The 17238-nt window shown below is 46.0% G+C and overlaps 2 protein-coding genes across 2 annotated transcripts; both read left to right on the top strand.

The window, feature by feature from the left end:
* Positions 1–936: 936 nt before the first annotated feature.
* On the top strand, positions 937–11088 carry JR316_0004309 (Neurofibromin; the record flags this gene model as incomplete). The annotated part of the gene is made up of 34 exons (XM_047890078.1): positions 937–1176; positions 1298–1444; positions 1531–2323; positions 2413–2711; positions 2782–2949; positions 3008–3298; positions 3361–3713; positions 3766–3886; positions 3946–4201; positions 4260–4477; positions 4529–4818; positions 4867–4942; positions 4995–5261; positions 5324–5533; positions 5600–5638; positions 5694–5933; positions 5991–6008; positions 6058–6202; positions 6254–6515; positions 6566–6604; positions 6652–6708; positions 6760–6979; positions 7031–7381; positions 7431–7517; positions 7568–7781; positions 7829–7924; positions 7982–8091; positions 8142–8321; positions 8379–8592; positions 8641–8930; positions 8983–9183; positions 9233–9692; positions 9752–10709; positions 10767–11088. 34 exons carry the CDS (start codon positions 937–939, stop codon positions 11086–11088), a joined length of 8232 nt encoding a protein of 2743 aa, XP_047749839.1.
* Positions 11089–11916: 828 nt separating this feature from the next.
* On the top strand, positions 11917–15365 carry JR316_0004308 (uncharacterized protein; the record flags this gene model as incomplete). The annotated part of the gene is made up of 8 exons (XM_047890077.1): positions 11917–12154; positions 12209–12261; positions 12317–12442; positions 12499–12745; positions 12813–12937; positions 12989–13187; positions 13239–13306; positions 13362–15365. The coding sequence occupies 8 exons, from the start codon at positions 11917–11919 to the stop codon at positions 15363–15365; spliced, it is 3060 nt and encodes a 1019-aa protein (XP_047749838.1).
* Positions 15366–17238: the final 1873 nt, after the last annotated feature.

The raw sequence follows: 17238 nt of genomic DNA, 5'->3' as shown, positions 1-17238 counted from the left end.
ATTCTTCTACCATCTCCGTGCGCTACGTTAGGATTATCATCTGCTCTGTCTATTGCTGTGGCCCGGGCTGAAAGTTCTCCATCTTGTCTAATGGGTCATAATGCTGCTCGACAACCTTACATAGTTCAAATGGCATGTTGAACTTTTCATATGTTGCTACCTAACCGGATTTGGCTATTTGCTCCTTAGGAACTGGCATGCTATAGAAAACGTGATATGGGAAAACTCTGTAAACAATGGCCTTCTCATGGAAGACACAAGCAGCTGCGTAACATTTCTTTTAGACTTCTAGTCATCGTCCTTTTGCCAAAGTTTGTTCGAGTATTCGCATCAATGAGTCGCACACGTGCTGGACACGCTGAATGCTGAATACAGCCACTAATTAAAGCATGTAATATACATACTTCATTCTCCTTTCTCCATAAATCACAGTTGGTCCAGTCGTCAAAAAATCCCTAACGAGAGTTCATGAATCAACAGAACATAGGAGTTTCTTGGTTTTACACAAGCTTTTACATAAAGCTAACAACCCACTGAACTTTTTGGAAATGTTTATCCGCTTCCTTGCTTTGTCAGCATCGACTAGGGGTTCAGAAATCAAGAAAGGCGTGTAGCCGCTTCGCTTCGCCCGTTTCCTTCGACCTCGTTTTCTTGAGATTTCACCTTGATACCGTGCACGATCCAGGAAAATCCCAAGATAACCGTCGTTCTTAGGAGAAACAAAGGAACGTCGAAGAACGAATCGAAGAAAGAACTTCGCTTCGCCCATCTCGAGGCCCTGCTGGCTCTGCAATACCATATCATACCATTTTCATACCACACTATACCGATTCTGCGGTACCCAAAACCTCTCCCTAGTCCGGGCGTCAGAGTTGCGGCAAGCAGCAGCGGCGCCAGCATCCAGCAGACACACTGAGCAAAAATCGGTTTGGCGGGATGCCCCGACGTCCGTCGGCATCTGTCGGACCCTCCTCGTCGTCCTCGTACACCAGCACGCCCAATGCTAGTGCGGCGGTGCTCATACACCGCACGACCGAGTCCCACCATGTTATACCCGCGGTTTCCGCACCGTCGATGCACTCTACCATGAATCACGCGCCACAGCTCCTGATGATGGGCTCTGCAACGCCCCAGCAGAAGATTGTGCAGGTCCTGGTGAAGAGGTTGAAGGATAAGGTGCGTCTTTTTTGGCTTGTATGGGCTTTGTGTGGAAAAATTTTCCTTTGGACCTTGGTGCGGATGGGATGCGTTTGTGCTGATGCTGATGATGCGCGTTGCTTTTTTCTTTGGTGAATAGCTGCCATGTAATTCTGGTCTATCGTTGGATCGCGTCGAGCAAGACCAGCCAACGCAGCAGGCTATTGAGACGTTGATGGACCTTTCGAAGGATTCTTTGGATATGATCGCATGGGCTCTCTGCGAGCTGCTCGACCGTCTGGCCAAGGTGAGCAAAATTGTCCATCATTGATATCAGCATCCATCTCACCTCCTTTCCCTGCGCTCTCGCCCGCCCACGCATCTATCTTGCAGCAGACAGACAAGCACACCGAAACCATGCACATCAGTGTTCTGCAGTCGCAGCTTTTTATCCTCAAAGTGCTGTCAATGGCGATGGCCTCGCGGTGGGTGCACCCGCCGTACACGCGGGACGATCGCCCGCTCTCGTCGCCAGACTCGCCAGTGCCTCCAGGTGCAGGATCGTCGCGCAGCAGCCGCAGGCAGGCGCCGTCTGAGTACTCAAACGGCCAGCCGGCGTCGTGGCAGGAACCTCCGCCCCTCGACGACGCGTGTGTCAAGTACATCCTCAGTGTCATGGTGCTCTTCATGCGCCAGACTACCCCCGCGGACGCCCCGCTCGTCCACCAGAACCGTTCGTCGGATATCTCGTTCAGGGACTTTGAGGATATCAATATGTATACCATGAACCATGTCGAGACTGAGATCCAGAGTGCTAACAACACTGGTAAAGCTGCGCAAGCAGGGACAATCCCGCTTCGCAGCCAGCCGTCTGCAACATCCATGAAGTCATACACAGCGAGCACAGCACACTCGATGGCCTATATCGCGGCGACGAGCACGGCGTACGAGTCGACGCACATGTCGCTCGCGCGCAACGCGGTGTCGCTGAACAGCCAGATCGCGAAGTATGTCGGCCGGGTGATCTTCCATATCTCGGCGTCGAATTGGAACGTGGTCTTTGACCGCCTGTCGTCGAAGATCGTCAATTTGGCGGGGCATCCCGAGCAGCCGCCGGACATTATCGACCTGCAGCTGTTGTCGCATTGTGTGATGGATAGACAGCGTCTAGTTCTCGTTCTTACACGTGAGTTTTTCTTTTTTCTCGTTTTTCAATATTTGTATTGGGGCTGGTGCTTAATGTCATTTTTTACACGCATTGTTTCTCTATTGTAGAGCTTTCCTCCTTGTTGGTGGGCTTGAAGGACATAACAAAGCACGCTGTGACGATCCATCTTCGTTCAGCGATCTGGAACTGGATAGATTTATTTCCGGCAGAGTTCAACGATACGATCCGCACGAGAGGGCGCACCGAAGGAACTCCCGAGCGAGTGTTTGATGTTCTGTATTCGAATACTCCCCTTGGCCAGGAGGAGAAGATCAATTGGCCGACGTTGACCATTTTGCATTGCATCATGTCTGATAGGATAACTCCTGATTATCAGTTTGGAACGTCGAATCATAAGAGCAAAAAGGTTTGTTTTTTTCCGTCATGTCATTTTCTCCCTTTGATCACGGCATATTGATGATTTATTTCATTACCAGGAACTCAAGTTCCTCGACTTGGTCGTAAAGAGCGTCTCCAATAATTCCAAGACCTCAGAGATCTCATTGACCTGTTTGGTGGATATGTGTCGTGCGGCGGCATATATCGATCCAGAGGGAGATGTACCATTGCGTCTGATCGCTCCAGATGTCGCCCATGAAATTAAGGTACGTAATTTAACCTCGTCAAACTATATATTTTGGACATTGTAAAACAACCTCTTAGGTTGCCTTGTACAACTGTGGTTCCACACGAAGACCATTCTGGGAATCATATGAAGACATTGATGTCGCGCTGTATGCGGATGCCCTTGTTGCTCTGTTCAGGTTCTTGCCTCCGGAGGATTCGACGCCACTTTTCCAGGCGTGTGTGGAGCCAGAGAGATCTGAGCCAGTAAAGACATGCGCTGTTCGTGCGTGTCTGACGTTGGTTCAAGACAGGCCGCGCTTCCCCTGGCAGAGATCACTGGATGAACTTGAGGATGCTATTGCGGCGAGATGCAGAGATATCTTGAAGGTGCGTTGTACTATCCGCATTGCCATACCTGTTAAGCTTATATCTTGAATATTTTTTGTTAGTATTCCGGCACACGACGACAGGAGGTGGAACATAATGGGGTTATGAAGCGGATTTCTACACGCCCAAGAGCAAAGAGACTTTTCCCTGAACCTCTTTCCGACAGGGAGATTCTCATTCTGGCAATTTTGTCATTATGGCGAGCTACACCTCTGTTCTTCGTCAAAGGAATAACAGACGCCTCAGATATGGACGCTTGGACGAATATGGCTGTAAAGTTGTGGGAAGCGCCTATCGACATTTCTGTAAAAGTGTCTGTTGCAAGCTGTATGCGGCGGATATCTCAGCAGACGTTCTTGTCTTCTTCTGAGGACCCTAACCATGCCTTGATGATGGAAATTGTCAAGACTTCTTTGTAAGCTTATCCTTTGACCTAAAAAAAGAACTTCACTCAGCTTTATTTTTAGACCTATCACACTGCTAAGCGTTTCTGCCAACTTGCTAGCGACTAGGTCCGACCTGGATGCTCAAAGGTTATGGATATCTGTGGCGCATCAGATCATCGAGGCTTTCGTCAAAAAGACTGATGTGAGTTCTCCCTGTGTGTTATGTGGATAATTTTAAAATGTAATTTTTTGTGCTTTTAGTTCCCGCACATGCGAGACGTTCAAAATGACCCCAAGCGTATACCTGCATTTGCCCTTGCAGAGATGGCTTTCTTGGTCTCATTGACCTCTGCTGATAATGACATCTCGCAGCTTGCTGCGAAAGGTCTTCGTTTACTCTCGCACGCTGAGCGGCAACCTGGAGCCCCTGTGAACACCTCTATGACCGAGGAAGATCGGTCAAAGAGAAATCTTATTTATGAGCAGTTGGGTGATCCCAGAATCACAGTTGTTGCTGGTGTGTATACCTACTTTTTTCACCAAGGATCTGATTTCAAATTTTTTGTGAATTTTAGGTCGTGTGGGCCATCAGAAGCGCATTCGGAAGCTCGTTCGTATGCTAACATTTTCGGCCGGAATACATGTCGTGTTGTGGGAAGAATGTTATTGGCGCTGGCGGGCGTTGACTGAGTCAATTAACAATGCCATGTACGAGGCAGCCGCCGCGTTGGACGCGGATTCTACGAAAAAAGGCCCCATGACTCCGCTGACCTCTATGACATTTTCGCAAACTGTGAGTTTTCGCCATTTAAAACAATCAAAAATATTAAAATTTAAATTATAGGAAATACGCTCTCAATGGCACAATCTGACACTATTCTTAGCAGCTTTAGGGGGCGAATGTCTGCTAGAAGGACAAGACCTTACATCGCTGTCTAAAGTGATATCCAACAAGTATCTTCCTGATAAGATGCGTGTTGTTCAAAATCCGATATCTCTTGTCGAGGCTTTCATTGGCGACTTGATCAATTTGTTGGTGTCTGAAGATACTCAGATTCAAAAGTATGTCCTAGAGGCACTGGGATCCGAGTTATGTCCTCGTCTATATAGCAGGATGATCCGGAACATTGAGGAGTAAGTTTTGCATCCCTTTTCTCAGAATAATATCTGATGGAGATGTAGGACGCTCCGAACTCTTGCTGAAAAGACGGAGTCATCTGACCGCGAAAACAATAACCTTGTTCAACTGCTTGATCAGGTTTGAATCTTATTCTTTTTATAGGAGGATAAGCTTTTGAATTGCAATCTAGGTCATGGCAATTCTTAAACTAGTGTCAGAAAACCAGGATGTGACTCTTGAAGATGTCATGAACGTTGAAATCCATCCCACAATGCAACTTCTTCTCAATTTCACTTGCCGAACTGTAGGACCCTCTACACACCGCTTAAGACTCAAGTTCTGCGGATTATGCGAAAGCTTGTGTAGTAGGACTGATAATTTGACAATCCGCAAAGATAGCTCCCTACGCCACGACATTCTCGATCAGGTTCTTGGAGTATGGATGGTTTCTGCCAAGGTATGTCGCACTTTCTTTTTACTAGGTTACCCTGTTGCCGAATACTTAATTTTCACAATAAGGTGATGGTGGACCATCCTAATCCAGCCTCTGCCAATGAACTCAATATGGCTTGTCTTCGCGCCGCAGTGAAGCTGTTGGATCGGTTACAATTGAAAACAACGGACACTTCTAATACCGCGGATGATACGGTGCATGTGGTCTCGCGCCTCTTCAATAAATATTCCACCGCTCTTCTTGATAGCCTTGAAAATTGTCAATCAGAGAGCATGGTCAGTTTTCGTGTCCTTACTCATCAGACTCATTGAAAGCTAAAGATCGCTGCATCGAATGGATAGACCTCTGATGCAGTGTCTGAGATTGGTTCCATTCAACAGGTACGAATGATATCTGGTTAAGTATATCAACGCCTTTACTTACAATTAAATGCAGAAAATGCGCACGTCACAGAAAGAGGCTGAGCTGCGAGAACTTGTGATCACTGGACTCACTCATTTAGTTAGCTCAAATAGCGAAAGTGGCTTCAAACAGTGCCTTCCATTGGCTTACGATCAAGACAATCGCAAACGTTCTATTTTCGCACATGTTTTCGCCAGAGTAATAGGACAAGGCACTGTGTTCGATCCTGAAGATAAAACAGTGACTAAAGTTCGTCATATGTCCTTGTGCGAAGTACGTTTCCGGATTGTTGGTTCATTTTTCTTTCAATAACATATACATTCTTTTCAGCTCGTCAGAAGTCCTGACGTAAGTTTCTAACGAATCTGTTATTTTTGAGTGTATTAACGCATTTTAGATGACTCTTGCGATCACAATATGCGATATATGCCCGCCTGCCGAAGCTGAGATGATTATTTCAGTACTCTTAAATGTTTTTGATTCTCGACCTGCCTTGATGAATCTCATCAAACTCATGATAGAACGCGAAGTGATGAACACAGGTGAGTAAAATTTAAGTAACCTGGTGCTGATTTTTGATTGAATGTTTCCAGACAATGAAGCAAATTTATTCCGAAGCAATTCTACATGCACGAGATTCTTATCTGCCTTCGCTAAACTTCATGGATATCAATATCTCAGAAGCCTTGTTCAACCACTGCTTGATACAATGGTTCAGATGCCTCCTGGGTCTGGATACGAAATTGATCCAACCAAAGCCGTGGGCCAAGACGTCGTCCAAAACCAGCGAAATGTTGAATATGTAGCGTTCACATTCATTCAATTGATGTCCTCTTCTTTGCCTGCTTTACCTGGGTTAGAGTTTTACTTTTCTGTTAATTTGATATCAAACTTATGTTCTTCAGAATGTTCCGGGAAATCTGTGCACACATCGGCAAAACTGTGTATGTGTAGCGTTTGCTGCCTGAAACTTTGCTCATTATAATTCTAGAGCTGAAATCTGGCCAGAGGCAAAATATGCAGCGATGGGCGCTTTCATATTTTTGAGGTAGGCATGTTATTTGGTGTCTTCATCTGCAAATTTTTAATGGGCGTCTAGATTCATATCTCCGGCCGTCGTGACACCGGAAACAATCGACATAGAAGTACCCAAAGGAGAAAACTCTATAATCTTGCGTCGAGGTCTCATGGTGATTGCCAAGATAATCCAGAATCTGGCAAACAACATCTTTTTTGGAAAAGAGCCCCATATGACCACTTTGAACAAATTTCTGGAGGGAAACATTTCTAATGTGACGCGCTTCCTTTCAGAATTGAACGTACGTCTTTACTTTTCTGACCATTGTGGAATGTTGCTAACTTTTTGGAAGAAATATTCTGCTTCGGGTGATGAAACTAACGATCACTGGCTAGGAACAACTTCAGATGATACTGACGTTGTGGTGCTCCATCGCTTTTTCCATAAGCATGCTGACAAAATTGGCAAGGAGCTCCTTAGCCTTTCCAAACCGTCGCCGGATGGCGATACTTCAGCTCTTAATGGAAAGCGAGCGTGGGATGGCCTGTGCGCACTCTTGGTTGATTTGGGACCACCGATGGACGTTCCTCGATTGGCTACTTCGGATTCCACGCAACACAGAGAATTCCTTGATCTCATGAGCAAAATGGCCAACAGGGACACAAGATCGGTAGAGGACTTGTTTTTGGAGACTGATGTCCTTGTGCGTCTGGATTACTATCTTCGTGTTTTTTTCTAACATATCTATGCAGGAAAGTACCGCCGTTTTCATTCTTCGGCTATCTAAAATCAATGTAGAAAATCTCGACATCGAGTTGTTCATGTACTACATCCTCAAAGTATGCCCTTCTCCTTTCATTGTTGTAATATTAACTGACCTTTGGTTCAGACATTGTCGTCGAATTTGTACAAAGCCCGTCAGTTTGACATTATCTTGGATTGTACAGGTTTCAGTTCTATCTCGGAGGTTCCTCTTCAATGGTTAAAATACTGTGCGGAATTGATTCCCTCCGACATTCGTTCTCGCTTTGCTGTCACCCGTATTTTGAGTCCCAATGCTTTGACTCAAAAGTATCTACGTCGCTTATATAACATCTCTGCTGGTAAGCCGTCGGCTTTGACCTTAGTCTTGCCTCTGATGTTGGTGTAGGCACTCCTCTCTGCAGCGAAATCAAGGCATATACATCCGTGTTACAGCTTATGGAAGATGTTCGGACTGTCGCCATTGCTCCATTGGCGTATCCAGGTATACCTTACGAATGCTTCTTTTTATTTCCGTGTTTACTAAATACTATATTTTCAGTATCACTAGAGCAAGAGGTTGCAGAGACATTTACAGATGTTACTATGCGGACAACATCAAGAGTGCCTGTGGTTATGCGTGTTGGCACAACTCATATCCGAGTAACTTCAGTATGTTTTCGACAATGTTTAAATATCTGCCTCTTTTCACCGTTTTCCAGGTTAAATCATTATCCATTTCTCCTGGGTTGTCGTGCAAATCCACCGAGCTGATAGCTCTTGCAGATGTTAGCGATATATACAATGTTTCAACCGGCCAGGATACGAACGAATTCATCATACGTCGTAGGCAGGGAGTCACAATCTACTTTTCTTCTCCTAACAGGGAGCAGATTGTCAAGGTACATACAATTCAAACCTTGGTGTTTTGTTCTCTATATTCTTACACATATTTTCAGTGCATTAGAGCCTGGAAAGGAAAAATGAAGGAAGCACCAGCTCCATTGGCAGAGCGGTTCTCTAGATTTTCCAATGTTCCTGCCACTTTGCTTCACATTGGCTTCCAAAGTGTCGATCTGAATGATGAAGACCTGCGTGGTGCAGCATATGATCTCCTTGGAGCTGTTTGCAAATATTTGAAGTACGATAAGAGCCCTATAATCGCTTCCAAAGGTATGACATTGCTACATTTGCCTTTTTCTTGTCTAATGAATCCTATAGCGGGTTTCATTGTCGGTGATCCCATTGCATTTGTCACAAACTTGAGCCAAAAGCTCGCAGAGTTTGCACCTCAACTTACGCTCGACTTTATCCACGAAGTTTCTGCAGCAATGACTGGTATGGAAAAGACGTCGGCGTCGCACCGCATCAACTGTTTGCAGTACATGAGCCCTTGGATACACAATTTGGCACATTTCGCCAATGCGATCCATCCACTGTACGAACGTTCTGGAGCGAGACTTCGCGATTGCATTCGAACCTTGGCCGATATATCTCTCGCATTCCCAGAGGTGCGGTAATGCCTTTTACATATAGCTAGGTACTTACAAAGATTCTTGGCAGATAACTTCAACTGTTCAAAAATACATATGGAGCGAAGTATCCAAACTGGAGGGTAATATCCTGGATATCATACTGGACGAATTGGTGCGCACGGCTACTGATGCCGGTATCGGTACGCAGCGGTGTGAGACTATTTCTTACATTGTGGCATCCCTATCTTCAATCAACATCCGGGGCAGAGTTTACTCAAAATTGCGAAAGGTACGCAGGTTGGACATTCATGATCACCATTCTACTAACACGCGCTTAGGCTTTGAGTAAAGTACCCCCAAAATTCACCACTAGTTTTTTGGAACATTCAAACTGGAGTGAAATCTCAACATTGATTCGATTATCATTAGTCGTTGGATCTCAATCAACGGACGCCGGAGTCAACTATCTTTTCGTTCCCGAAATTATTCACCTTGTATCTCTGGTTGCTGGGGAAGGACCTGCTATTGTCCGCAAATCGACCTTCGGAATTGTCGTAAACCTCTTGCAGTCTCTATACATCGCACGTCATGAAAATGGCCCCGAGGAGCAAGCATTAATGCAATTGATTAATGATTGCAACCTTCCGTCTACCCTCAAGCTATTTGGACTTCGACGCGAAACTGCTGCCGGAGAATATGTCAACTATGAAATGAACAATGATAAGGACATATTGGATAATCAGGAGCATCTGGTTCAATTCTTGCTCAGATTACTGAGTGTATCGGCAGGCACACAAGGTTTGCTCTAACATTCGGTAATTCTAAAATTTTTCTGATGTGATTTAAATCTTTATCAGGATTGTTGAATGTTTGGAAGGCGCGATGGATGAGTCTGGTAACTGCAACAGCATTCCAACAATCGCCCGCAGTTCAGGCCCGGTCGTTCATCGCTTTAGCTGCATTGGCTACTACAGATGTGGACGATGACTTCTTGTATCAAATTCTAGTGGCCTTCAAGAGCGCATTGACCAAGGCGAATGAGAGCAATACCATGGCTATTGTCAGCATGCTTCGATGCATGTGCAAGATTGTTCCGGCTATCGTTGAGACGTCCCGGTATCTGTGTGTCCTCTTTTGGCTCTCGGTCGCCCTCCTGGAAGCCAGTCATGTTGGATTTTATATCGACGCCACCTGCCTTCTTCGCGTTACGTTGGAGAATATGGAGAAACAAGAAATGTTCAAGTCGAATTCCGTACACAGTGTTCTCATGGAAAGTCGCGAACTCTTGGACGAAGTAATGTCACAGCTTGACGAAATATTGCGGATATCATTCGATACTAGTTTCTCTTTTTCACTGGCTGCTGTCATCTTTAAAGGTATCAGGCATAATCAGCACCAAAGAGAAGCAGCGGAACTGGTATTAAGGACACTTTGTCGGGTGACTTCAAGGGTACAGATGGATCTCGAAGGTTTACCCAATGGATTCAAGGTAGCACCAAGTCCACATGTGCTGGGCTATGTTATTGCCCTTTTACCAGTTTCGACGACTATCAGTACATTCCGGAACCTTTTGGTCGATTGCAACGTTGAAGATACTTGGAGTTCTGAAAGTCACATTGGAGATGCTGAAGAAACAGCAATTCCATCCTTGGATCATATCAATCTTGGCATTCGGGATTCCAATACAGCGCTGCTTGTGGCTTCTTTTGTGGGTACACTTCTCATTTCCGCCCAAGGCGATGATGCAGAATGTGAATTGCTGTATGAACTGCTCTCAAATATTGCCAACGTTTATCCAGACGTTGCTGCTATTATGTAAGCTGCTCATGTTCTGATGCTGGTGCTAAATTGCTAAAAAAGAATTGACCACAGCTATGATACCATACAAGACCGTATAAAATGGTCATTTGGGAATTCGTCCAATGCATCTATCATTCGCTCTGTTTCCAACATTTTCCGAATTGCGTCACAAGATCCTGTTCGTTCGAGCAATAGCACGAGTCACGGATCGACTTCGACTCTCAGCGTTTTGGAAGAAAGCTTAATTGGACCAGGGCGTTCTCATCTGAATGCTCTTGAAGACCTTAGTATGCAAGGGCTTGCGAACAACTTCCAATTTCTTCCACTCAACAAAGGCCACGGCACCAAAATGATTAACTGGATACCTGGATTGATTACCCTCATGATATCATAACACCCTTCGTAGTACCTTTGTTTCCCTTCCAATTGGATTTGGATCTATATCTTACTCTCCATGCTATACTCACCATGCTTGCCACATTCAATTCATTTTTTATCTTCCTACAAGTTGTATTATATCTATCTCTTCGTTGCTCCCTGATCTCAGAATTGAATGTCGTGTATGGCATAGACCGATCATTTTATTTCACCTCCTTTCCGGGCTTCACACAATTCGTTTCTCTCATGTATTACTTGTCCAGTTATTCACACATTCCCTGCAGTCAACCCTGCAACATATACATTACTCAGCTCAATCAAATCAAATAATTATAAATGACTTCTGGCGGAAATAGAGCACCAAAAATAGGAGTGACTATTCCACGACAGTGACGACGGGCGTGTTGCTGAGAGTGTGCATCTATTGCGAAGTTGCCCAACATTCACGAATTGCTGTCAAAATAAAGGCTCTCAAGTTCCGGAAGTTCTCGTTGTCCCATGCCATAACTTTGACGAAGACGTATCCCAAGTGTCATGTCCAGCATTGGCTTTGAGGTTGTATGATAGTGCTCTTGTGCTTCAAGTTCATACGATTATCACTGCCAAAAATGAACAAAAACAGAGTCTGCCAGACTCCAGGTGGTAATGGTTTAAGGAGACAAGAGATCGGAGCTCTGCCAGGAGGAAGATCAGGTACTTACGTGATCACGTGCTCTGCACTCTAACCGCGATAATGAAGTCAATGGACCGAAACTCTTTCTTTATGCCCTGCCAGCGGACTTGTAATGAGGTCTAAACAAATTCTATAACCTGGAAATACGTTAGCATATCCGACTAATCCATCATGAATGTTCCTGACTCGAGCCGGCCTACGACGCCAGAAACCCCCTTAACAAGCAGCCTGTACCATGCGACGAGCACAATTGACGACCTAACGGCGGCGTTGGCCAATTTTTCTCGTGTACCTTCGCCGGATCCAGTAGTTTCACTCTCTTGCTGCTGTGGGAAGGATGATTGCGAGAATTTGAAGGCATGGCTTGAGCTGAAGTCACGGCTGGGAAGTCGGTTGGTGTTGAGTGCTGGTATGGCTATCGCTCGCTTCCTTTAAAACCTCGACTGACAATCAACTTGCTCAGAGGTTGGACAAGCACTATTACAACGACACGCTGCTTATGTTCGACAGAGCGAGGTCTGTTCACCTCTCAATACCCATGCATATGCGACGATTAACGATGCTTTCCCAGCGTGGACTTCAGAGCAGCAATGGTCAATACATGCCAACAGTCGAGCGGCTGACCTCCCAGGTCACCAACGACGAACTCCAAAACGAACTTGAGGAACTCTCTCGAGAGAAAGCGCAACTAGAGAAGGTGGTGTTTTGTGTTTTTTTCTTCAAAACCTTCCATTGACAGGTTTTTATCAATAGAAACTGAATCAGGCTCTTGTTAACAATGAAGTTACCGAAGTTTCCAACAAAACTATTCTGCAAGAACTTCAAGAAGCCAGAGAAATGATTTCTCGCTTGACTGCCCACCATGCACGGTCTGTGGGGTGGGATACTCGTCTTTCAGCAGCGCTGAAGGAAAGGGACGACATGCAGCAAGAGAGGGATGGAGAAACGCATCGGGCCCGTCTAGCAGAATCTCGTTTTGCTGCTTTGAAGGAAAAAACAGGTCAGCCTCTACTTAGCCTGTCCCCTTTGGAATGAGGTTGCCGATGCTAATAATACCCTTTCTGTAGCTAAACTCCAAAGTGAGGTTCGACGCCTTCAGGAGAGCTTGGAAGAGAAACGACATAGTCGCCTGGAACTTTCCGAAACCATTCTGCAGGAAGCAAAATCACGACTTGACTCTTTCCGTAATTCAGTGCGTATCATTTCTTTGATGCTGCCACCTGAATTTTAAATGTTCTAGCAGCATCTGGGTGTGACCGCCAAAGTTGAGGAAGAACAACTCACGACAGTGCTGGAATCTCTAGTGCAAGACAACGAAACGCTTAAGCGGGACAATGCCGAACTGCAACATCTATTAACCGAATCAAGGGAGGATTTGCACGCTCTGCAAGAAGAGTTAGATGAACAGCGAGCTACCGCCTCGCCTTTGCCACGTTCTGGAGGTAATCATAATTTTGTCTAGTCAATACTCTATGTAAACTGATTCTTTTTAGCCAATACCCCACATTCTAGGCATTTCCATTCTGGAAGTGTTCCATCAATCTCACTGAAAGATTTTATTGTAAGTACTCAAATATGAAATGACTTTTTTGTTCTAAAATTTATTTTGCTCCAAGTCAACACCTAGTAAAGGCCATCGGAATACCAGCACTGAAGGTCGCTCTCGTCGACGTTCGGCTCCACAAAATATCGACGTGCGTCGGCATTATATTCCCTCTCAAGAACCCTTAACACCCGAAACTACTCGCTCTCCGGCCTCATTCACAGAATCTCTCGCCCCAGGAGATAAATGGAACTCCTTTGGACGCATTTCTCCCTCCAAGTCACCTATCAGCTATGAAATACAAGATGATGGAGGCTACGACGAGCATGAGAGGTCCAACGCACGTAAACCGCTGTTGCTGCTGACGCGGTCGCGAGCGACGCAAACAGACCCTCTGTTGGATTCGGCGTTGTCTCCTTCTCCTCTTCCTTTACATTTTTCATCACTGTCTCCGCACGAACAACAGTCAGAAACATCTTCATTTTCAGAATCTCAATCGCAGTCTTCGCACGTGTCGGCTATCTTGGAGAGAGTTACGAATCTGTTCAATCGACTCAGTCAGACCGATGCGTTGACCCTCACCAATCGTCTAAAACGACAACACCTGAAAGGAGCCGACGTTGGACACCTTTCTCGCAGTACAGTCTCAAACATTGTCGCTGATGCCACTGGCCTTCGCTCTCAATTCCGGATGCTGTTGGAGGATGAGAAGACGGTGACGACGTGTAATCGAAAAGACCTGCGCGTGTTGTTTAAGCTTGTGAAGGACATATTCACGGAGATGGGTCATATGCGTGTAACCTTGAATGATGTAGTGCTTGACCCGTCTTCAGCACCACGCATTAGTGAGCTGGCACTGAACCCTGGAAAAGTGGAGGCTGAGAGAAGGGAAAGAGAAAAAGAGAGAGATGCGGCAACGCAAGGTGGTGTCACTGCATGGATGGCACCTATTTCAAAACTTTTCTCACCAACTGGACGCGAAACTTTTGCTTCTCCCAACCGAAATGGGCTGGCGCGTTCAACGAGCTCTGGAGCCTCGAATAGCACTGTCCGCCCTCCCAGGTTTGTTCCGAAGCTGGGACCGGCTCTTGCAGCATCTGCAACGACTGTCAACGTCGAATTCTCAGGGTCTGGTGTAGGACGAGCCGTAACCAGCACATTTTCTGCTCAGCCAATACCAGCTACCGAATCATCGGCGGATACTTCTATGTCGACACAAGGAACATCGTCTGGTCTGATGGACATTTTCGCCGGAGCACCTCGGAATGTTGAATTAGATCCGTGGGTGGTGGTACCTTCAACATCGAACCCGAACCAAACCCTTCGAAAGGCTCCGTCATTTATGAATTCTTCAGATTTATCCACTGCAACCATTGGAAGATCAAATGGAAGAAAGAATGCCAACAGGCTTTCGCGCAATGTTGATGCTGTGATAGATGTGGAAAGACCGCAGGACATTGACGAAGAGCCTGATTACCTTCCTCCACTACTCCAGCGGACACTGCGCAGGCGTGGCCTGTCCGACTCTTCAATACATTCCACCTTTACCAATCATGGAGACGATCCCAAATCTCCTCATTTGCCGCCTTCACCGCAACGCCAGGCTTTTGTCTTCCCCAATACGTCTGCCAGGTTACCAGCCTGGCCTGATCGTGCCTCGATGTTCCAGGTTCTTAGCCGTACCGTTCAGAACTTACGAGCCTCTGCTACGACTTCTGGTTCAGCAGTGCCTTCTTCGCCTCCACCACCTCCACGTGCCAATGAAACTGGCGTAAATGAGGAATCTTCAACAAGTACCCTGCCATCTGGGCAAACACGGAATCGCCTAGCGGAGGAAGGAGTGCCCAATCAGCCTTCGACACCGAGAAAAGTCAGCCAGATGAGGTCAGCCCTTTCGATAACTACGCCAACCAGGGGAGGAACCATGCTTCCCAACTTGTCCTCTTGGGTGGCATCGAGTGCTGTTTTCGACCCAGTGCCCAGCGCTGATCCCTTCGTCGCCAGCAGCCATCGTGACGAATCCTTTATGCGCGGACGGACTGAAACTGACGAGACACATACGCGAGATTACTATTGAAACAGTGAAGCTTTAGCTTTATTCTTTGGTTCTTATTTATTTCTCGTTCAGTATACCCTTTGATCCTTAATTCTTTCCACTTTTGGACAGCTTTGTAATCCTCGGTCAATTTTTCTCTTTTTTCACTTTATCTACAGAACATCATGGATGCGTTTACATGAACAGCTAGGATATTATTGTCCACATTAGTTAAAACAGTTTATGGCTGGATGGAATGTCATTGAACAATTAAATTCCTTATACAGTAAACCTATGTACAAAACAAAACGAAAGTTGAACTTTCCATCAAAATGGCCTAAATCGGAAGTATTGATTCTGAATAACCGGATATAGGCACAATCAGGGTGCGCGTGGCGTTTAGTTTGTCAGGTAGCCGTCGCTGTGGGTACTTGAAATTGAGCCTACCCTAAGGTCACCAGGCTCGATCGAGGAAGGTGCTGGGGGGGAAAAAAGCATTCAAAAGTTGAATCCTCATCCAAAACTCGCCCCACAACGCCATATTTGCCATGAACGCGCCAATTGTTCATTTACAACATCTCTCTGCCGATTGAGGATCTGTTTCATATTTGAGGCTGGAAGGAAGGACTATTCAGCGAGAAAATGGCTCTGGTCTGTCCGATCTGATTCGTGTACACGCAACTGACTCGCCATGGGCATAGTGTCGTCTGTTGAGGCTTGAATCGTAAAACAATGAACCAAACTGCGAAAAGAAGAGCGAATATTTTGGCTGCACTGGAAAATCAACGGTGCCTCCTAGGGAAACGAGACACAAGGACACGCCATGTGGTGGCAAAACCGTCTCGCTTCGGGTCATCCCGAACTCGCTTTTACAAGCCTGGGATCAATTTGACATGGATCAAAGTTACAGAGTCTGTGACAGGAACCTTCGATCTGGATCGGTCCATGAAGCATTTCCATTAAGCAAAGGAATTCCTTTGTATGGGAAAGAACGAAGAAATGAGCCTAAATGGTTGTGGGGCCATGGGTGTCCTTTCCCGAGACCAAGAAGGCTCCTGTCCACTTCAGACCGCTCAGTCCACCTGGTTTCTTGTCGGAACATACGTTTCCTGTATCATTTCGTGCTTTTTGTTGGGATTTATCACAGAAATATCGTTCGGAATATCATTCCTAACGTATTTCTCTGAAAAATCATCACAAAAACTATGAAATAATGCATGAGATGTGTCTCCAGTTCTGATTCTGATTCAAAAACAACACTAACATGATATATGATGCAGGGTGTATGAAGCAACACACATGTATGCTCCATCTGGTTCCAGTCTGTTCTGTGTCAACAAATTGTGGATAACAATCCTGTCCATGGCTTGCTGGATGTTTGAACAAGGTCAGTGGGATGGTAACTATAGAGGTTATGCCACTATACCACTTCATATTGGTGATTTGTAGCGGTCACACAACGACTTGGATCCCGGAACAGGGTAGACGAATTGCTCTGGTCGCGCTTGCATCGGTCGCGGCTGGCTTCAGGCGTTCCGTTGTCCTCCATAATGTCGCCATCTATGATTGAGGTACGGTATAGTCTTTGTAGTGCAAATTCTTGGATCACCAGTATGTCGATGACCATCTACTATCGCCGTTATATACTAACCTTTGTCAACAGTGTTCGTGGATAGACAGAGGTCACTGACCTGTTGAGATACGCTGTAGTGCTCTGCGTAATGCATGAATCTTCTGACATGGTTCACGTCTGCTAGACTGCGACACTGTGAAGCACAGGTGGAGTACGCTCACCGAAGTACGACATTCGATCAGCCAGCGAGCGGTAATGTGGAAACATTGCCTGCTGAGCAAGGGGTCGTGCTCGCGCACCGTGACATTGGCACGTAACTCCCCGACTCTGATGGGCCGGCCA

The sequence above is a fragment of the Psilocybe cubensis genome, chromosome 4, assembly GCF_017499595.1.
Source record: "Psilocybe cubensis strain MGC-MH-2018 chromosome 4, whole genome shotgun sequence".
Classification (NCBI taxonomy): Eukaryota; Fungi; Basidiomycota; class Agaricomycetes; order Agaricales; family Agrocybaceae; genus Psilocybe; species Psilocybe cubensis.
Note: the sequence above shows the minus strand (reverse complement) of the source record. Positions and strands in the feature narration are given on the sequence as shown.